Source organism: Sus scrofa, chromosome 1, assembly GCF_054392235.1.
Source record: "Sus scrofa isolate SSC_HxYL_T2T_F1_AM1 chromosome 1, Sscrofa_HxYL_maternal_Yorkshire_Landrace_v2.0, whole genome shotgun sequence".
Taxonomy (NCBI): Eukaryota; Metazoa; Chordata; class Mammalia; order Artiodactyla; family Suidae; genus Sus; species Sus scrofa.
In genome coordinates, this window is record NC_139383.1 from 76,336,844 (window position 1) to 76,359,019 (window position 22,176).

Genomic DNA, 22,176 nt, shown 5'->3' on the forward strand with positions numbered 1-22,176 from the left:
TTCAAAAAAAATATAAGACAGGCTAAAAGAAAAAAAAAAAAAACACAGTCAGAAGAGTCGAAGCAAGCATCAAAACCAGACTCAGATATGGCAGAGATTTTTGTACCATCAGACTGGAAGTTTAAAATAACTATGATTACTAAGGGCTCTAATGGAAAAAAACGAGAAAACATGCAAAAAGAGATGGATAATGTAAACAGAGAGATGGAAACTCTTAGAACCAATCAAAAAGAAACATTAAAAACAAAAAAACCACACTGCAACAGCAATGAGGAAAGCCTGATGGGATCATCAGTAAACTAGACACAAATGAGAAAAGAATCAGTGCACATGAAGAAGTATTAACAGAAACTTCCTAAACTAATATGCCAACAGAGAGTTCCTGCTGTGGCACAGTGTGTTAAGAACCCAAATGCAGCAGCCTGGGGTCACTGTGGAGGCACAGGTTTGATCCCTGGCCTGGCACAGTGGGTTAAAGGATCCAGCACTGCTGTATGTGTGGCACAGGTCACAGCTGTGGCTCAGATTCAATTCCTAGCCCAGGTACTTCCATATGCTATGAGTGCAGCCCTAAAAAATAAATAAATAGTATAATAAAATACAAAGAGAAAAGAGAATAAAAAACAGAATACAGAAAAACTATGGACAATTAGAGAAGATATAACATACCTATAAGGGAAACATCAGAAGGAGAAGAAAGGACTAGAATAAATACTTGAAGTAATAATGCCTGAGAATGTTCCAAAATTAATGACAGGAGCCAAACCATAAATATATGAAGCTCTGAGAACACCAACGTAGAAAACCCCCCTAAAAACTACACCTAGACATGTAATATTCAAGTTGCAAAAAACTAAAGACAGAGAAAAATACTGAAAAAAGCCAGAGCAAAAAAACATTTTACCAAGAAAGGAACAATGATAAGAATTGCACTGACTCCTTGTCAGTAACCATGAATAAGAGAGTGGAGAGAAATATTTAAAGCACTGAAAAAAAGCCCCATCAACCTAGAATTCTGTAATCAGAGAAATTATTCTTCAAAAGTGAAAGAGAAATAAAGACTTTTTCAGACAAGTGGAAACTGAAAGAATCTGTCATTTGCAAACATGCCTTAGAAGACGAGATAAAAGAACTTCAGAGAGAAGGAAAACAACATAGGTCAGAAACTTGGATCTATATAAAGGGGGAGCTACAGAAAATAAATAAATGTAAAATAAAGTCTTTATTTTTTTCATTTCTTTCTGATCCTAACAGACAACTGTTTGTTCAAAGTAATAACAACCACAAAGTATTGGGTAATTATAACATATGGATAAGTGAAATGAATGGCAGCAGGAATGGAGACAGGAACTGGGAATACTCTGTTATAACCGAGTTACCTGTGAAGTAGCATAGTGTTATTTAAAGCTTTGTACTTCGGTTGTACATGTACACTGCAAACTCCACGGCACTAAAAACATTTTAAAAAGAAGTACTGACATGCTAAGAATGGAGAGAAAATGGAACCATATAAAATGCTTGATTAAAGCCAAAGAAGGCGAAAAAAGAGAAAAGTATTTTTAAAAAAGAACAAATGTAATGAATATGAAAGTTACAAATTACGGTAGGTAGTCATCCAACTATAGCACATTTTAAATGTGAATAGTTCAAAAACACCAATTAAAAGACGGAGAATATCAGAGAGCAATAAAAAAAGAAGACCCAACCAAATATTGTCTGCAAGAACCCACTTTAAATATAAAGACGTACAGAGATTAAAAGCAAAGCAGGAGTAGCTGTATAATCTCAAAGAAAGCAGACTTGTGAACAGGGGAATATCTCAAGGGTAAAGAAGGGCATTACATAATTATAAGGTTAGAAATTCTCCAAGAAGATGTAACAAGCCTTAATGTATATACACCTGATAACAGAGTACCAAAATATGTGGAGCAAAATCTGATAGAACTGCAAGGACAAATGGATGAATTCACTATTATGGTTAGACTTCAACACCCCTCTATCAGTAATTGACAGATCCAACAAGCAGGAACTTAGCAAGGATAGTACTGAACTGACCAATATCATCATGACATTTATATAGTACCTCACCCAACAACAACAGAACACATACATATTCATTTTTCTCAAGCTCACACAGATCATTCACCAAGATAGTCAACATTCTGGGCAAAAAAAACACCTTCCCCCAAGCACAAAAGAATAGAGAGCATACATACAACTTATACTCTCAACCACAATGGAATTGAACTAGAAAATATTGGAAAGAGAGCTGGAAGTCTTTAATTATTTGGAGATTAAACACCACACCTCTAAATAATACATGGCTCAAGATAAATTTTAAATATTTTGAAGTAAATGAAAATATCACTCATCAAAACGTATAGGATCTGAAAAAGTATCCTGTCGTGGCGCAGTGGAAATGAATCCAACCAGGAACCATGAGGTTACGGGTTCGATCCATGGCCTTGCTCAGTGGGTTAAGGATCCTGAGATGACGTGAGCTGTGGTGTAGGTTACAGACTCAGCTCAGATCCTGCGTTGCTGTGGCTGTGTCATAGGCTGGCAGCTGTAGCTCTGATTTGACTCCTAGCCTGGGAACCTCCGTATGCCATGGATGCAGCCCTAAAAAAAAAGAAAGAAAAAAGAAAAATGTATAGGATCTATTAAAAGCAGTGCTTAAAGGGAAAGTTATAGCACTGAATGCATATATTAAGAAAGATGAAAGATCTACAATCAATAATCTCAGCTTACACCTTAGGAAACTAGAGAAAGAAGAGCAGTATAAACCTAAAGTAATCAGAAAAATATTTTTTAAAATAGAGCAGAAATAAATGAAATGAAAATAAGAAATCAACAGAGAAAACTGATGAAACCACAAGAGGGTTCTTTGAAAACATCAACAAAATTGATAAATTTCTAGCCATGTATTATGATATATTGTATGGAGCTTTTGGGTGTTTTTTTAAAAACAAATAGGTGTTCATCTTATTTTTATTTTATATTAAAATACAAAATGCTTCCCCTATTCCTCCAATTTTGCTTAACCTATCCACAATTCTCTGGCATTATCTCTACATTTTCTGTATGTTTTGTTACAAAAATTTATAACAGCAACAACAAAAACCAGATATAAGACAACAGATGTCTTATTAAAGAGTAGAAAACAAAAAAAAAGCTTACTTTTGTAGCATAACATGAAAACATAACAGACTTCATATTTTTCAGTGGAGAAATCAAATAAGTTAATCCATTCCCTGACACATAAGCTTTTTCTTTTCAAATGAAGTTCTATAAAAAGGTTAACTTATTAGAGTAGACCTGAGTAACTAGTACTCAAGAGAAAAGAACGCCAGGAAGCTGTACTGCTGCCAAACATACCCAAAATAAAGCACTGCTGCCATCATCATCCAAAGCTGTCATCACACCCAACACCCACATCCTTAGAATTCCTTCAGAAACATTAATTTAAGAAGTGGTGGTTTGGCATCATAGGATAATAGGAAAAAATGGGACTTTGCAATCTCTCTTCAGCTTCCACTTCTACCATTTTTATTAGCTTGCTGTGATCTTGTACAAACTACTTCATCTGAGAGGACTCAGTTGCCAAGTACCAAAATAGCATTCCAACTAGTTTATGTAAAAGTAATAATGACAACTTATTACAAAGATACTAGGGTACTTCCTGAAATTCTACCTCAGGACCATGGACAAAGACACTTGACCACAGCCAGTACTCTGTATTTCTTTCTCTTCTTGAGATGTCCCTGCTTAGACAGTTCACAGGCCAAGAAACAAGGCCATTAACAGTTTATTAGTTTTGTATTTTATAGCTTTAGCCACCGATGGGAAAACAAATTATTCCACTTCTGGCACTTAGGACCCAGAGTGAGTCAAAAACTGAGTAAGTTGTCTGGCTCAATGCAGGTGCCTAGAACTGGAGCAATAAACTATAGAAACAGGCAGATTGTGATTGATCTCTCTGGCCTCCTCTAAACCAAAGTGATCTTTTTAAAAGACCGATCTGATCCAGTGATTAGCCTAATTAAAATCCTTCATGGCCTTCCCCAATACCCTTAAAAATAAAATCCATAACTCTCATTGAACCAAGACTTCTGTAGCCTTGCATGGTCTGGCTCCTGTTTACCTCCATGAGCTCTTACCAAGCCACAATCTCTCTTGCTCACGATTTAGCTGAGCTTTATGTACTCTGGTCTTTTTTTGTTCCTTGAACTTGTACCAAGCTCTTTCCCATTTCAAAACTGTTTTCTACGTATTTTTTACGTTCTTTTTTCACATAACTGGTGTCCACCAATCTTTCCTCAAAGAAATCATCCCTGATTTCCAAGATCAACTAGGTTACTTATTCTTGTCGTTTATGGCACTTATCACAATTTCTGATAAATGTGTATATTTCTTGAGAATCCGTCTCTTACCATACTGTTAACCCTAAGAGAATCAAGACCCCTGTTTTGCTCTCCTTATATCTATCTAGCACCTAATTGGCCTTCAATAATTATGTGCTGAATGAATAACTGGCTTAGCATGGGTCAGGTGGTAATCACAATTGACTGTCGAATTGCAGATGAAGGAGAGAATAGCAAGGAGGCAGAATTACGATTATCATGTTATTAAAATAGTTGCTTCAGCAGTAACTTACTGGGGAAGGAAAGAGAGTAGTCCCCAGAGAACCTCTGCTTCTGCTGAGCAGAATAAACTTTTTTAATTTAGTTAACTCCCTTCTTCCATAAAATCCTCATAAGACTATGATATCAAATAAATGAGATAACAGTACCTACATAGTAGCTTGTACATATAGCAAACATGCAATGTCACTTCTTTTCCTCTTAAGAGACCATGCTACCTGTTATTCTTGATTATTATTAACCTCCAAATAAGAAAGTACCTAAAAACCTACAAAACAGTGTATATGACAAACACAGCTTTGTTTCATGACCCCTTTTCTCACAGCATCTTGATTTTTCCACCTTACTAGAATTACTTACCTGTTATTCTGCCAAAATCCTATCTGCTCAAATATGCGTCTAGCTTAAAGAACAAGTACTAGAAACACAAAAATGAAGCAAAGCAAAACAAAACAACCAACCAAGACAACAACAAAACCCTCTTGTCCTCAAGGGGTTCATAAATTCACTTTCTTACTCTGCCTCCAACCACACCATACCCATACTCTAGCCATGCCCAAAGTTCCACAGTACCCAAGATAAGGCTACCAGATTTAGCAAATAAAAATACAGCCTACTCCACATATTATCTGACAACCCTATTCTCAGGCAATATTCCATCTCCTTACTTTCATCCACCTAATTCACAACTTTAGTTACAATATTTTGCCTTCTAAAAAAATTTCTCTAAAGGTTCACTGGATATGATCTTTCTTCAAAGTAAAAATAAAATCTACCCTGACTTTACTGATAGACTGTCAATAAAAAACTCAAAAGAGGAAAACTAAGAAAATCAACTAAATTCTGCTTCTTGGTGGTGTTGGGAGTTAAAAACAAAAACAAAAACTGTAACAACAATAATAAAAACATTTAAAAACTTAAAAAGTCTTGCTTCCAAGAATAGGCAGATGAGAAAAATATTAAGACTGTAATATTTTCAAAGGAAAGTCAGAAAGGAGAAATTTTCTGACAAAGTATATAAGCAGTAACATTGGAAAGGGAAAATGAACTCTTAGAAAAAAGGCTTAGACTTAGCTTCAAAACACCTTTGAATTTTATCTGTAGCTGAAAGGAACCTCAGAGGTCATCTACTTCAACCTTCTCATTTTATAAGTAAGAAAACCAAAGACCCACAAGAGAAATATACTCCTAGCATTTCAAAGTAGTTTTGGATTTTCCCACAGCAAGACTGTTGTACAAAGTATTATAAGTATTTTCAATACCTATAATATGATAATATTTATATTATTATCAATTTTATAACTAATATTTTTAGCCTAATCGTATAATTCAGGTATATTATGGGTTAAATCTGGTGAGTTGTCTGCAAAGCTAACCATGAAGCATATTGTTTCTGAGACAGTTAAGTTCCAAGTTCTAAACCATTTTACAAGTTTTAAAATATAATCAATCCCATTCTAAGTTAGGAACTACCAATACACAAAGACTCAAAATTATAAACTGAATGTGATAAAATGAGAACATAAGATTCTTCATTTTATAAAAATCTCCACCTCAGAGGTCACTTATTTTAAAAATTAGGTTTTCAGGCACATTTAGCAAGGCTATAATTTACATGTATCTTTCTACTTATATTTTACTGGAAAACTGAAGTCAGTCAAAAAGAAACACATTTCTATATTCATCTAATTTAGGGAAAAAATTAGATGAATTTAATGCACATTTTCATCAAGTGAACTATAAGAGATAGGAAGAAAGTTATTACCATAATAAATGCAAGGTTGACAATGTACACATTATACAGCATCTGCTAGTTCAAAAAATGTGTAGGTAAAGTAATTACATTCGAACAAGTAAATGAATCTCTAAATACATTTTTCTCTTTTCTCTTGAGATAAAGCTATATGCTTGGAGTTCTCATTGTGGCTCAGGGATAACAAGCCTGACTGGTATCTATTAGGACACAAGTTCAATCCATGGCCCTGCTCCGTGGGCTAAGGATCTGGTGTTGCTGTGGGCTGTGGTGTAGGTAGAAGACACAGCTTAGCTCTGGTGTTGCTGTGGCTGCAGCTCTGATTTGACCCCTGGCCTGGGAACTTCCATATGTCATAGGTGCGGCCCTAAAAAGACAATACAAAAACAAGCTATATGCTTTATAAATTAAAAATTTATTTGGTAGATCTTTTAAAAATTTCTACATGTGGCATATTAAATCAGCTGGATAGTTTTCATTCATTTTATCTGTCCAACAACAACAAAAAATTTGAATCCCTATTTTTGCTAAGCACTATGCTAGTAAGCAGTGGGTCAGCTCCTGTCCTCAAGGAGCTTAGAAAAACCTTGAGCTAATTGTATTTATCAAAGTAATAATGACAGCTAAATCTTAGTTGGTCATTTAAGAAAACATTAAAAATGTAATCAAGTTAATTCTCAAAAAATGAAACTATAAAATAGTAATTTTAAACACTTTTTAATAGTCTTATCATTTATATGAGGTTTCCTCACAAAGTAACTAAAAGCCCTGTTGTGGTAAAAGTAATATTTTTTAACAGTAGTTTTTGCTATGAAAGTTAATTAAGTTAATCCTCCAATATGGAAATCAAAAGTTACTATCTACTGTGATAATGAAAAGCACTTAGAAATACCTTAAATTATTCTGCCGATAAAGTAAAATGTATAAATACAGTATTATACAATACTAATACACTGTCTCTGAATATATGGTTATTTACAAACATGAATAATAAAGTAGTTCCATATGATACCTTACAAATGATTAACTTTTTTATTTATTTACTTATTTTTTTTTAGGGCCCGCACCCGTGGCATATGGAGGTTCCCAGGCTAGGGAGTAGAATCGGAGCTCCAGCTGCCAGCCTATGCCACAGCCACAGAAACACACGACCGAGCCGCATCTGTGAACTACACTGCAGGTGACAGCAACACCGACTCCTTAATCCACTGAGCAAGGCCAGGGATCAAACCCGCAACCTAGTGGTTACTAGTTGGATTCACTTCTGCTGCACCACAACGGAAACTCCTAATGTATTTTCAATGTATTACAAATTCAATGTATTGCACTACACTACAAAAATCAATGTATTATAAATTCAAAATGTATTTTTAATTGTGTCATCTGAAAATTTTTCAATGAAAAAGGCCTTAATGTCTTCTGGAGATTTTATTTTTCACAAACATAATTCAATATTCTACTTGTTTATTACCAAGTCACATAACTTTTTCATCAATATTAACTATACTTACATTTTCATAAGTTACACACATTAACTATTATACCTACTAAATTTGCAATTATTAAAAACTCAATGGATGAGAAACATTTTCAGTTTACAGCCACATGTCTCCAAAGCAAAATTCAATGTAAATTAGCCATTCTAACATGCCACAAAACACTAATGACATTTTTCACTGTACTTTACACTGAAATACTTTCATCATTCATCAGCTAAAGTATTTAAGTTTTCTTTAAAAACATCATGAAAACATCTTTACTAAATTTATGCATACTATTTAGTGCATAAATGGGTTTATTTCCATTTACATATAAGGAAACCAAGGCACAAAGGTATCCATTTTGTAAACTGCAAGGTCATTTCCTAACAAGCAAATGATTCTACACAATCAAGTTATACGTGTGCCACTTCCAAGTGCCATAAAACAATTACTATACTTTAACACAACTGCCTCTGCAATGCCTATTTGCAATTCCCTTTTACAAAGAGGGTTATGGCAACAATCTTAAACAAGAAAAGCTGGAAATGGAGGATTACAAAAAGAAAAACACTTAAAAATTTTTGATAGTGAACCATTTATTTTTAAATAATGAGATGTAAACAGTTTTTAACATAAGAAATAACCAACCGTTGTTTCTTCCATTTTCAAAAAATATTTCGTCTTTCAGGTAAATCACGCAAAATTGTAGCCTACCTATCCTTATGGTTAGAATTAGAAAAATGAGAAGAAATTCTATAACAAGTAATTAAATACATGATACTGCAAAGAAAAGAACTAAATGAAAAACAAAATTTAGATAAACTTAGGATATGTCGTTATGGCAGTTAAAATCCTATCTTAAATACTAAATACTTCATTCAACTGAAGACTAGGATCAGCAATGAAATATTCCGTTACTGAAAAATAAAGAAATACACAACTTTCCTTATTCAAAGCGAGAAATATTATACCAAATATCAGACACTAAAAAAATACACTTTTCCTAACAGAAACTTAAAGTATAAGGGAAAAACTGTTCATGAGAGTTCAAAGATTGAGACTGCATCTGTAATTACGATACAGTGCTAGCAACAATTAGAAAAATGTTACCTCCAATACAAATTAAATTTAAGAACATTAGACGGGATGAAAAACCAGTCAATCAATTACATCAATTACCCAACAGATATAAGACTTAACTACTACTATGTGAATCTAACACCAAGGAAAAAATGAAAATAGAATCCTAGGCACACTTTACATAGGAAGGACAGGATTAGACTGAGTCGTATTAAAGTATCTAGTCTAGCTGGGGATTAGTTAATTAATCTGCTACCAGACAGGTAGTGAATGTTCAGGTCAGATGTGCTTTCTTTTCACCATTATTCCAGTTCATCATCCGCAAGTGTGAGTGAGAGAAGGCGTCAGAGTACCGAAGCTAGGGGGCATGCTACAGCAAGGGGAAGAGAAAAATGGGAAAGGTGCAATGGATGCTGCAGAGTTGAATAATTATCCGAGTGGCACAATGGGCGAGTCCTGCCGACAACGGCGCTGGGTGAGCAGCTCCCTAACTCCGCTCAACGCACCACCACCCCCTCCCCAACAGCAGGCATCAGAAGCAATAGCCCCGCTTCGCCTCGTCTTCCAGTGGAGAAACGGATCCCCTCGCTTGCATTACCGTTATGTAGTGTCTTTTAGACACGGACGCGCGGCGCAAACACGCAAACGCACCAGCTGGCTTTACCGAGCCTGGGGCACGTAAAGCAACCGCGGCTTCTCGGACACCCGGCACCGCAGCCTCCCCCAGAGCGAGAAGGCAACCGGGCGGGCCGCGGGGGCACCTCAGGTAAGACCCGCAGTCTCTCCGACTAGAGCTGCCTCATGGAGGTCCCCGCAACCGAGACCCGGGCGCGCCCGCCAGCCGCGGTGTCCCTCGGTACCCAGCCGGGCTGGCGGGTGGGCGGCCGTAGCTCGGGAACCCCGCGAACGGGGGTGGAGGCCGTCGCGGGGGGAGGCGCGCCCATCCCCGTAACCTTTGCCAGGCTAGCGCTCCACGCACACCTCTCTCCGCCCTGACCAGTGAGGAAGAGTTCCTCTCCCAGCACCCTGTCCCCTCAAAAAAACAATTCCTGAGAGACTCGCGCTCACCAAGAAATCCTGAGGGGCTCTTGCCTTACCCCTTCTTCATGCTTCGGCGGCGCCGCCGGTCCGCCTGAGCTCCCAGGACTCCACCTAGAGCCTATAGGAGCGTCAGGCTCCGGGATGGAACCAGCTATGGGCAGCGGCCGAAGCACCGGGCCACGGAAAACGCTGCCTGCGACGCCCGCCGGCCGCCGGACCCACGGTGTGCTCGACGCGAGAGCGAACAACACCGCGAACCGCCGCCGCCCCCCACCCACCCCCTCCCCGCGCGCGACGCTCCACAACCGGACGCGGGGACCCGCACCTGAAGCAGGGGGGATCCGCTGGACTCTCGCCACCTAATCCCCCATCTTTCCCACCCGGAGCTATTCCCGGGCAGTCAAGGTCTTCCCACTTAAGATTCTCACTTTCCTCTTCAGCTCCCGCCCAGTCCCAGGTGCAGCTGTGGTGGGAAACTCAACCCCCACCTACTCACCCATCAGTGGAGGGAATGAATATCGGTCTCTCCCCCCCCCCCTTTCCTGAGGCTTTATGGTATTACCCAATCCTCAGTTTGGGGGAGGGGGACGGAGAGAACAGTGCTTGGTCGGGGAATGAGGGAAGATGATAGCCAATGGAATGAACCAACCATTCAGGGGCGGGGTCAAAGAAAGGCCTGCCCGCCCTGCCCCGCCCCCTCACTCCAAACTACAGTTCCCACCCTGCCTCTCCCATTTCCTGCCGCGCTGCACGCCGGGAGTGTAGCTCTTGGAGGCCAGTAGGTATGTCGGAACTCGTAGTTTTTCGCCACATAGGTCCTGAAAGTTATAAGCCATTATAACCCTCTCTAGTTCCCTAAGTAAATGCTCCCAAGTTCCAAGTTTTGTTGTGCTTGTTCAAATACTAATTAACCTATTTATTGATTGTTTTAAAGTATCATAAAGGATTTTTTAGGAAAGGAAATAAATAATGTGTGTCGTGGCAATCAGGACCTGAAGCTGCTCCTTCTTCCGTCAGGGCCTGGACTCCACCGAGTATCTGTTGCCGTCATGTCGGCTGCGATTGCAGCTCTGGCCGCTTCCTATGGTTCGGGTTCAGGGTCCGAATCGGACTCGGACAGTGAGGGCGGAAGGTGTTCACTGCCAGCCGCGGACTCCCTCATGCACTTGACTAAATCGCCTTCGGCCAAGCCCTCTCTGGCGGTAGCCGTGGACTCCGCTCCGGAGGTGGCAGTTAAGGTAAGCGTTTTGGCTACTGATGCGGGGCGGGAACTGTCGGTTTTGTTCCAAAATCTGAAAGTCGCTTGTTATTCCTGAGATTACCTTCCTCAGTTCTCACCCAGCCCTTACGGGTAAGTTGCTACCCCTTGAGTCTCTTATCCCTACTCGCCTCTTCCTCAGGAGAAGCCTGGAGTTAGAAGTTGAAGACAGTCCCCCACTCCCTGCTCTTGCCTCCCGCCGTCAGAAAGCAAGTGGGGAGAAGAAGTGAAATTTGAAATTTATGGATTAGGATGTGGCCTGGATAGGGTAGGCGTAACCTCAGAACATAAACAGAGCTAAATCAGGACTTCCCAAACTAGGGAATGTGTCCTTGGTTATAGTGACCGGTGACCTGGCTTTGTTTTGTTTTTGAAGTCGGAACTAGGTTCTGATCCAGGCTCCATCTCTTGTGTGAACTTGGGCAAGTTATACAATCTCCTCTGTTTCTTCACCACAATGGAGATACAATTTTAAAAGCATCTATCTATATGAGAGGATTATTATGACGAGTAAGTGAAATAATACAAATAAACCTTGTAGCAGAGAGCCTGGTATCTAATAAAAGTGCCTATATAAGTCAAGACTGTGAGAAAAGGCATTGGGTTTAAGAAACAGTGTGCATGATCCCAATTGAGTAAGGTGATAGAGGGAGAAATTGGGTTATATTTCCCTTAGCAAATATTTGTTTAACACATGTTATTTGCCGGGAACTGTTCTAAGGGCTGAAGACACAGAGGACAGCATCTTTGCCATCATGATGTATATACATTTTAGTGCAAGAGACAGCCAATAAAATCTGAGTAGATTAAGTGGTTACAGATTGGATTGAGTACTGTGAAGGGAAAAAAATAGAGTGCCATGAATAGAATTTGTGATGGAGAATAAGGTAGGAGTATGACTTCCATAGATTGGTCAGGGAAGTCCTCTTGGAAAAGTGACTTTGAAGAACAAGAATGAGGCAGCCAAGTGCAAAATAAGGAAAGAGTTTCCTGTCAGAGGAAACAAACAGCAAGCCTTGAAATGGCAACGAGCTTAATGTATTCGGAGAACTGAGGAAAGGTCGGTGTATGTAGAGCTGGAGGAGAGCATCCACCACTTGGCAGTATAGGCCCAGAAGACCCTAATGGGGGTATCAGGAACGCAGGATGTGGTGAAGAGAAGCAGTGTGAAAAAATTCCTTTGTATTTAAGGTGTTCCCAACTCTAGTGTTATAACTTACGTCTTTTACAGGTTTCTAGTGAGCTAAATATGGATTTTACTCCTTATTAAAGGACATTGAGTATTGAAAAAAACCTTAAAATCCTCCTACTTTATAGCAAAACAAAATCCCTAAATTTACACCACTCCAGCAACCTCCTGAGTCTTCATTCTTTGACAGCTTGGTTTTTTTGGAGCTCGCTCACTTTACACATTTTCTCCTAAACTCTGTGCAGCCTAGCCCTAGCCTCTTGGGAAACTTACTGTCCCTGAGTAATGTCACTGGCCTTCCAATTGTCAAGTTCTGTTGTCTGACTTGAATGTCCATATCATGTGACACTATTACTAGCTCTTCTTTGAAATTTTCTCTCCCTTTCGCTTCTATGGGGACATCCTCAGTCTTCTAATCCCCTGATCTTCTGCCCTCCCTTTCAGTATCTGTTTCCTGAGCGACTGTCCTTCTGCCCCTTTGTACCCCTCATATTCTCCAGGCCTTCAACCTGCGATGCTTCTGGTGACTCATATGTCAACACTGTGAAGTGGTTTGCACAGGCTCTGGAATCAAGACTGCCAATATTCAAATCCTGCTTCAGCAGTTACCCAGATAGGGACCTTGGATAAATTACTTAAGTGCTCTGTGTCTAAGTTTTTTCTCACCTGTAAGGTAGGGATAACACTAGTACCTAGTTCATGTTATTAAAGACTTATCAGAAAGCATGTGCCAGGCACACTATCCTCATCCAATTCTAGACTCCTTGCTAGCTTTAGAACTATTGACCTTCTCTTTCAGGGTAGCTCCCAGGCACCTCCGATTCAATGTGCTAAAAAATTAACATTCTCCTTCCCTTAGGATCTACTTCATGTGTTTTTTCCATTTTGATTAATGATCCCACAACTCATCCATTAGTAAAGCCAAGAACAAAGGGGTCTTCCTCTTCTCTTCCTTCTTCTAGCTTCCCTGAAGCTAGTCATTCAACTGGTTCTAACTTTTCTGCTTCATTGATTTCTCTCAAATCAACTCCTCCCTCTCCATTTTTACTGACACAGCCTTACTTCATTCTTCCGTACTTCTCTCAGGAGTGATTCTTGACTCTTCTTTCTCTCTGAACACCCACCTGCTATTGGGTAATGGGTCCTATTCATTTTGATGCAATATTTATCAAATTTCTCTTTCCTCTTCTGCTGCCACCATTCAGTCTTATAATTTTTCTTTTTTTTTTTTTTTTTGTTCTGCAAATAAGTTTATTTGTACCTTTTTTTAGATTCCACATATAAGTGATATCATATGATATTTGCTTCTCATTAAACATACGTTCTCATTTGAGTCTAGAAATAGACAAACTTTACTGTATCCATTTAATCAAAGGGGAAACTGATAAAAGGGTTAAGAATTATCCAAGACCACAGAGCTAATAAGTCAGAGTCAGATCTGTCTTCCAGATCTTTCCATTCTATCAAAACTCCTCTGGAGTTCCCATCATGTCTCAGCGGAAATGAATCTGACTAGTATCCATGAGGACACAGGTTCAATCCCTGGCCTTCCTCAGTGGGTTAAGGATAGGCATTGTCAGGAGCTGTGGTGTAAGTCGCATATGTGGCTCAGATCTGGCATTGTTATGGCTGTGGTGTAGGCCAGTGGCTACGGCTCCTATTTCGACCCCCAGCCTGGGAACCTCCATATGCCACGGGTGTGGCCCTGAAAAGACCAAACAAACAAAAAACAAAAACTTCTCCATGCCACATTTCTTTTGGCTAAAAAATGCTACCAGTGAGACATGTTTTTCTCTGATTTTTCAGCTTCTAAAAATTCTTTTTTTTTTTTTTTGGAAATTTTATTTTATTTTTTTTACAGAATAAAATACATATATTTAAACACAGTTACATTCACACAGACTGTTATATCAAGGATCTTAAGAAACAGATTAAGTGACTCCCTCTGGAGAAGTGGAATGGAAAATATGCTGAGACAAATAGGAAATTTATTCTATACTTTATCCCATTTTGTATGGCTTTCATCTTTACTATTTAGTATTATCTATTACATTTCAATTTTTCTTTAAAAATTAGCATTGTATTAAAATTGTGTATATTATGCAACTAAAATTTATAAAGAAGAAAGCCTTAAATACCATTAAATATTTTATATAGCATAATAAAAAGAATAACTTAACTGGTAAGAATAACAAAAATAATACACCCTCTGAAAATAAGTAAAATATAAAATGCATAAGTTGGTTAAAAAACAGTGTAACTATATAAATATGTCCTCACAATTTGTTACATCTTATTGATTCTTCAATATAGGCATTACACCATTCTAGGTGATGTGATAAACAAGACATTATAGACCTTACATTGCACCATGGAGAGAAATGGTTATTAATAATACAATTGTAGAACTGTATTATTTAATTGTACAGTGGCATTATTTAGTTATAATTACCATAAATTCTTTGATGGAGAGGAAATCAGAATCAGTTCTAAGAGGACTTCAGCCTTCCAAGAATGATGTTATATGACCCCATTCATGGTGGATTAAGCACTTATTTACTATGAGATATATTTCTTCTCCAGAGATTCCTTGTTTGTGTATCAATTGTAGATTTTTGGTCTGCAGTTACTCTGAAGTTTTGATGTAAGAGTCTATATATATATATGAGATTGTTTTAAGTTGTTGATCTCTTAATTGCAAGTTCATCTCCAGTATCCTGCATTTGTACCCACCTCTTCTCATGATTTCTGATTTTGGTGGTATAATTGTGCATGGATGATTTTGTATCTTTACTGTATATATACCTTTACTGGTGAGCCTTGTCATTTGTGGAATTTTGTTTCCTGTTGCTGTCTTTTCTTTTCTGCCTAGAGAAGTTCTTTTAGTATTTGTTGTAAGGCTGGTTTAGTGTTGCTGAATTCTCTCAACTTTTGCTTATCTGTGAAGGTTTTGATTTCTCCTTCAAACCTGAATGAGAGCCTTGCTGGATAGAGTAATCTTGGTTGGAGGTTTTTTCCTTTCATCATGTTAAGTATATCATGCCACTCCCTTCTGGCCTGCAGAGTTTCTGCTGAAAAATCTGCCGATAACCTTATTGGGGTTCCCTTGTATGTTGTTTCTTTTCCCTAGCTGCTTTCAAGATTTTCTCTCTTTAATTTTGGTCAGTTTGATGAATATGTGTCTTGGTGTATTCCTCCTTGGGTTTATTTTATATGGTACTCGTTGTGCTTCCTGAATTTGAGTGAGTGGTTCCTTTCTTATGTTAGGGCAGTTTTTGGCTATTATCTCTTTGACTATTTTCTCGGTCCCCTTCTCTCTCTCTTCTTCTGGCACCCCTATAATGAGGATGTTTGTGCGTTTAATGTTGTCCCAGAGTTCTGAGACTCTCTTCATTTGTTTTCAATCTTTTTTCTATTCTGCATCTATAATTTCCACTAATCTGTCCTCCACCTCATTTATTCATTCTTCTGCCTCCTGTATTCTGCTGTTAGCTCCTTCTAGTGAATTTTTTATTCCAGTTATTGTATTTTGCATCTCTTCTTGTTTAAGTTTTATATCTTGTATCTCTTTGCTCAGTGTTTCCTGTATGTTATCCATCTCTGCCTCCAGTTTATTTCCAATGTCTTGCATCATCTTCAGCATCAACATTCTAAAGTCTTTTTCCTGGAGGCTGAGAATCTCCTCATGGCTTAGCTGTTTTTCTGGGGTTTTTCCTTTCTCCATCATCTGAGTTATAGTTCTCTGTCTTTTCATTTTTATAGGTGTTTGGTGTGGTGACCTTTTTACAGAGAATAGAGTTGTAGCCTCTCTTATTTCTGATGTCTGCCCCCCTTGTGGCTGAAGGCCATATGGGGGCTTGATGTCTGCCCCCCTTGTGGCTGAAGTCAGTATGGGGGCTTGCTGATGCCTGCCCACTGGTAGGTGGAGCTAATTCTAATCCCTCTGGTGGGTGGGGCTCAGTCTCTGGATGGGATTAGAGGCAGCTGTGTGCCTGAGAGGTCTTTAGGTAGCCTGTTTACTGAGGGGCGGGGCTGTGATCCCACCTGGATTGTTGTTTGCCCTGGGGCTTCTCAGCAGCTGACTGATGGGTGGGGCCAGATGTTCCCAAAATGGCTACCTCCAGAGAAAGGCATGCTGCTGAATATTCCCAAGAGCTTTGCTTTCAATGTCCGTCCCTCACACTAAGCCACATTCACCCCTGTTTTCCCAGGATGTTCTCCAAGAACTGCAGTCAGGTTTGACCCAGATTCCTGTGGAGACTTTGCTTTGCCCTGGGACCCAGTGCACGTGAATGTCCGTGTGCGCCTTTTTAAGAATGGGGTCTCCATTTCCCCCAGTCCTGTGGAGCTCCTGCACACAAGCCCCACTGGCCTTCAATGCCAGATGCTCCAGGGGCTCTTTGTTCCAGTGCCAGATCCCCGTATGCAAGGGTTTGGCAAGGGTTTGATGTGGGCCTCAGAGCTCTCACTCCTGTAGGTGAGTTTCTGTGAACCAGTTAATTTTCCATCTGTGGAGCTTCCCACCCGGGAGGTATGGGGTTGTTTATATCACGAAATCACCCCTCCTACCTCTTGATGTGGCCTCCTCTTTTTCTTCTGGAGTAGGGTATCTTTTTTAAGGTTTCTGGTCCATTTAGGTGGAGATTGCTCAGACTTTATTTGTGAATTTTGTTGTTTTTAGGAGAGAAGTTGAGCTCCAGTCCTTCTATTCCACCATCTTAATCCTCTCTCCAGCTTCTAAAAATTCTTGACCAGAGTCTTAAAATTTTTCTTCAAGACAATTATAATGACCTTCTAACTGGTCTTCTTACTTCTTCCTTTCTTGCCTCCCAGTTCCATAGCCACTTTTTTCCTTCACAGTTCACTCAGAGTGATCTTTCTTAGCTCCAGTGTTATATCACTTCCCTGCCCAAAGACACCCTGTTGCCTGCTGGGTAATTTCTAAGTTCCTTATGAAACCGTATGAGGCCTGCCATTCTCCCATGTTGAACTTTCTACAAAGCCCCCTAAGCCTTATTTTCTTTTTTCCTGTCAAGATTTTTCCCATACTGGTTTCTCCACCTGGCAGTCCCTTGCCTCGTGCCTCCCCTCACCTCATTCACCAAAACTCTATTGACCTTCAGTCTCAGTGCACTTTTCCTCTTGTGTCAGTTCCCTTTCCACACCTTAGTTATAGCACTAGCAACATTGCTGTGTTTTGTCAATTTTTTTCTCTTTGCCTGGACCAGATCCTAGAGAACTGAGATTGTTGTGTCCGTTTAGTTTCATGTCTTCAATGCCTTGTACACAAGATTAAGAGAAATATATTTAGTGAGAAAAATAAATGAAAGAGGAAGTGAAAAAGAAAGTCCTGAGAAAGCATGTATGTTGAGAATCAATGTACATTGTTTGGGTGGTATTAAGGGGATGTCTCTAGAAATCACTTAGTTCAGTCACTTCAAGTTAAAAGTAAGGTAATCCAGGAGGAAACTGCATAAGGTATCAGAGGTACATTAGAAGAAGAGCTGGGGTTAAACCCCCCAGTGATCTGTGTTCTATGATGAGAGAGTAGGGATACTGATCATCACTAGTTTGTTAATGTGCTGTAAAAAAGCTTATACCTAGTACATTTAGTGATCGAAAAATGTTCGAGGGAGGAGATGTGAAGCATACAAATATGTTCATCTGTATTTTACAAATTGCATTATGACTAATAGCAAGCATTTTGGCTATTAAACTTATGCAATGTTTTAAATCTGTATTCCTGAACACTAATGACAGATTTTACATTTTATTGGTGACTTGATTTTCTTTTCTTTGTGAAGTTGCTATTGGGTTGTATTTCTCCTTTTGTAGGAGATCTTATGTACTCTAGGTATTATCCTTTGTCAGTTATGTGTGTTGCAAATTTGTTTGTGGTTTGTTATGGATTGTAGTTCCTGTTTATTACTTGAGAAATCCTTCCTGCTCCCCAAGTCATAAAAATATGCTTCCATTTTGTCTTTTGAAAGCACTGTATTTTTGCCTTTCACATTTAAGTTATTAATCCCCATGGAATTAATTTTTGTGTGTGTTGTGAACATTTTTAATAATACGGCTTGATTTTAGTAAGGTTGTTCTCTCTGGCACTGTACCTCCATTACTTTTTGTTGTTGTTATTCAAAAGTATCTTAGCTATTTTTGCCCCCTGTAATTTTATATATGATTTAGAATTAACTTGTAAGGTCGACTAACATCTGAGTGAGACTTTAAGGTTGCATTGAATCAGAGATGAATGTAAAGACAGTGTTATATTGGAGTTCCCGTCGTGGCTTAGTGGTTAACGAATCGGACTAGGAAGGAACCATGAGGTTGCGTGTTTGATCCCTGGCCTTGCTCAGTGGGTTAGGGATCTGGCATTGCCATGAGCTGTGGTGTAGGTCGCAGATGCGGCTTGGATCCTGCGTTGCTGTGCCTCTGGTGGAGGCCAGCGGCAACAGCACTGATTGGACCCCTAGCCTGGGAACCTCCATATGCTGCAGGTGTGGCCCTAGAAAACGCAAAAAGGCAAAAAAAAATAAAATAAAAAAAATAAAGACAGTGTTATATCTGTTCATTCATCTATGTTTTAAGTTTTTGATTTCTGTGAAAGTTTATAATTTTCTCCATCAATATCTTGAAGTTTTGTTGCAAATATTTCTAGGTGCATTTTATTTTTATGCCATTAAAATAATTAATTTTTTTTCCTGTTATTTAATTTTTTGAGTGATCTTACTACTTACATAATGTATCAGTTGCAAACCTGACGGTATTGTTTTTAAATCTTTCTTTTAACCCTTTTTTCTTGCTTTGTCATGGTTGCTAAGATCTCCAGAAAGATCAGAAATAAAAAGAGGGAAAAGAATATATCAGGCAAATTCTAAGCAAAAGAAAATGGCATTGGTTGTATTAGGTTCAATAAAATAGACTCTAAAATAGAAGAAGGATCATAATGATAGACATTTCAGTTCACAAAGAGGTACATAACAATTTAAAATTTACATGCACCTAATAACATAAGCCCAAAATATTTAAGCAAAAAAATTTATAACTATGAGAGAAATTGACAAATCTATTTTTATAGCAGATTTTAATATACCTTTTTCGATAATTGATGGAACAAGCAAAACGGTATCAATAATGATAAAGAAAATTTGAACAACAAAATTGGTAAACTTTCTAAAGGATTTAAAGAACATAGCATTCAATTCAGAAAATTGTTTTCAAGCACTAATAAAACATTTTAAAAACTGACCGTATGTGAGGCCAAGGGTTGACAAACTTTGGTAAAGGGCTAGAGAATAAATATTTTAAGCTGTGCTGGCCAAATACAGTCTTTGTCACATCTTACTACGTGTGTTTCCATCTTTCTTTTCTTTCTTTTTTTTTAAATGTCTACACTTGTGGCATATGGAAGTTCCCTGGGGCCAGGGGTCAGATTGGAGCTACAGCTAAGGTCTAGGCCACAGCCATAGCAACACCAGATCTGAGCTGCATCTGTGACCAGATCCTCAACCCACTGATCAAGGCCAGGGATCAAACCCACATACTCACAAAGACAATGTCTGGTCCTTAACCTAAGCCACAACAGGAACTTCTTTTTTTTTAAACATCCCTTTAAAATGTAAATATCTTATATTTATTTAGCTTGTTGGTACAAAAGTAGACTGTGTGCTAAACTTGGCTCAGTAATTGTTGTTTGCCAATCCCTGTACTAGACCGTAAAATAAATCTCAGTACATTTTAAATCACATCATATTCTCTGACCATAATGCATCTAAGCTAATCAGCCCCCAAAAGGTAACTATAAAATCCCCATATTTGAAAATTATGAAATTGTACTTAGTAACCTATGGGCCAAAATTTTTAAAAATAGAAAAAAATTTTTTTTGCCTGTGCTGGCAGCATATGGAAGTTCCCAGGCCAAGGCTCAAATCCAAGTGACAACTGTGAACTACATATAATAGACTTGTAGAATGGCACAAAGGTAGTATGAATCAAAATGTCTGAATTAATCAATATTTTAGCCTCTTACTGAACAGTGCCAGAACCTTAGAATCCTTCAGTTTTATTCACATCCCCTACGTCTACTGTAGCTGTTGTCTTGTGTATTTTATATATATTTAAAAGCTCACAAGAGTGTAGAGAATGATGCTGATTATTGTATCTCAAATGCAAGAGATTGCTTTCTTTCTGCCTAGAGTGCATACTTCATGTCCTTTAGTGACAGTTAACTTGTGGCAAATGCTTGCAGTTTTAGTTTGTCTTTTTTTTTAAATTGCTTTTTTGAAAGTTTTTATGATGCATGGGTATTGAATTTTATGAAATGCTTTTAAGAATCTATTTTGATGATCATATGATTTTTTCTTTATTTTGTTAATGTGGTATATATCATGTTCATCAATTTGCAGATGTTGAATCCTTCTTATATCCCTGGAATAAATCCTTCTTGATCATGGTGTATGATCCTTTTATTATATCGTTGAATTTGGTTTGTTGATATTTTGTTGAGGATGTTTGCATCTAAGTTTATCAGGAATATTGGTCTGTAATTTCCTTTTTTTGTGGTGTCATCTGGTTTTGTTATCAGGGTAATGCTGGCTTTATAAAATAAGTTCCAAAGCATTTTCTCTTCTTCAGTTTTATGTGAGAGTTTGAGAAGGGTAGGTATTAAAAATCTTTCCATGTTTGGTAGAATGCACAAGTGAAGCCATCTGGTCCTAAAGTTTTGTTCTTTGGGAGTTTTTTGACTACCGATTCAATCTCCTTACTAGTAATTGGTCAGTCAGATTCCAATTTCTTTATGACTCAGTCTCAGAAGACTGTATGTTTCTAGGAATTTAACCATTTCTTCTAGGTTGTCCCATTTGTTGGCATATAGTTTTCCCAATAGTCTCTTATGATCCTTTATACCTCTGGTATCACTTGTAATTTCTCTCATTTTTAATCTTATTTCATTCTCTTTCTTTTTTCTTAGTGAATCTAGTTAAAACTTAATCAATATTGTTTATCTTTTCAAGGAACCAGCTCTTGTTTTTTCTTTCTGTTGTCTTTTTAGTCTATTTCATTTATTTCCTTTTTGATCTTTGTTATTTCCTTCCTACTACAAACTTTGGGCTTTATTTGTTCTTCTTTTCTAGTTCCTTTGGGTGTAAAGTTAGATTATTTGAGTTTATTCTTGTTTTTTGAGGTAATTCTGTATCTCTGACTTCCCTCTTAGAACTGCTTTTGTTGCATCCCATATATTTTGGTATGTTGTACTTCCATTTTCATTTGTCTCAAAGATTTTTTAAAAATTTCTTCTTTGACTTCTTCATTGACCCATTGGTTGGTCAGTAGCATGTGTTTAGTCTCCACATATTTGTGATTTTTTCCTAGCTTTCTTCTTGTAATTGATTTCTAGTTTTATACTATTTTGGCAGGGAAAGATGCTTGATGTAATTTCAGTATTCTTAAACTTATTAAGACTTGTTCTGTGGTCTAACATATGCTCTATCCTGGAGAAAGCCCCATATGCATTTGAAAAGAATGTATATTCTGCTGCTCTTGGATGGGATGTTGATCTATCCATTGATATAAATGGGATATTAAAGTCCTCTACTATTACTGTATTGCTGTCAGTTTCTCCCCTTTTGGTCTGTAATATTTGCTTTTTATATTTAGGTGCTTCTATGTTGGGTGCATAGTTATTTCAAATGTTATATCTTTTTGCTGGATTGACCCCTTTATGATTA

The 22,176-nt window shown here is 38.1% G+C and overlaps 2 protein-coding genes across 8 annotated transcripts in view; one reads left to right on the top strand and one right to left on the bottom strand.

Moving 5' to 3' along the window:
• WASF1 (WASP family member 1) overlaps positions 1-22,176 on the bottom strand; it is a 144,749-nt gene that overhangs the window by 61,377 nt on the left and 61,196 nt on the right. For 4 of the 6 annotated variants that reach the window (XM_084962825.1, XM_021091104.2, XM_084962814.1 and 1 more), the window contains exon 1: positions 10,026-10,229. The exons of 1 other annotated variant lie outside the window; for it this stretch is intronic. The gene's annotated coding sequence lies outside the window, so the exon portion shown is untranslated. Of the gene's footprint in view, positions 1-10,025; positions 10,230-10,494; positions 10,576-22,176 lie in introns of those variants that run through there. One more of the 6 variants, XM_021091088.2, reaches the window with a different exon arrangement.
• Positions 11,019-22,176, top strand: part of CDC40 (cell division cycle 40) — a 53,982-nt gene continuing 42,824 nt past the window's right edge. For both annotated transcript variants that reach the window (XR_014807057.1, XM_005652465.4), the window contains exon 1: positions 11,019-11,236. Coding sequence is in view for 1 of the 2 variants with exons in the window: in XM_005652465.4 (XP_005652522.1) it covers positions 11,048-11,236 (189 nt within the window). In the remaining variant the exon portion in view is untranslated. The remainder of the gene's footprint in view (positions 11,237-22,176) is intronic.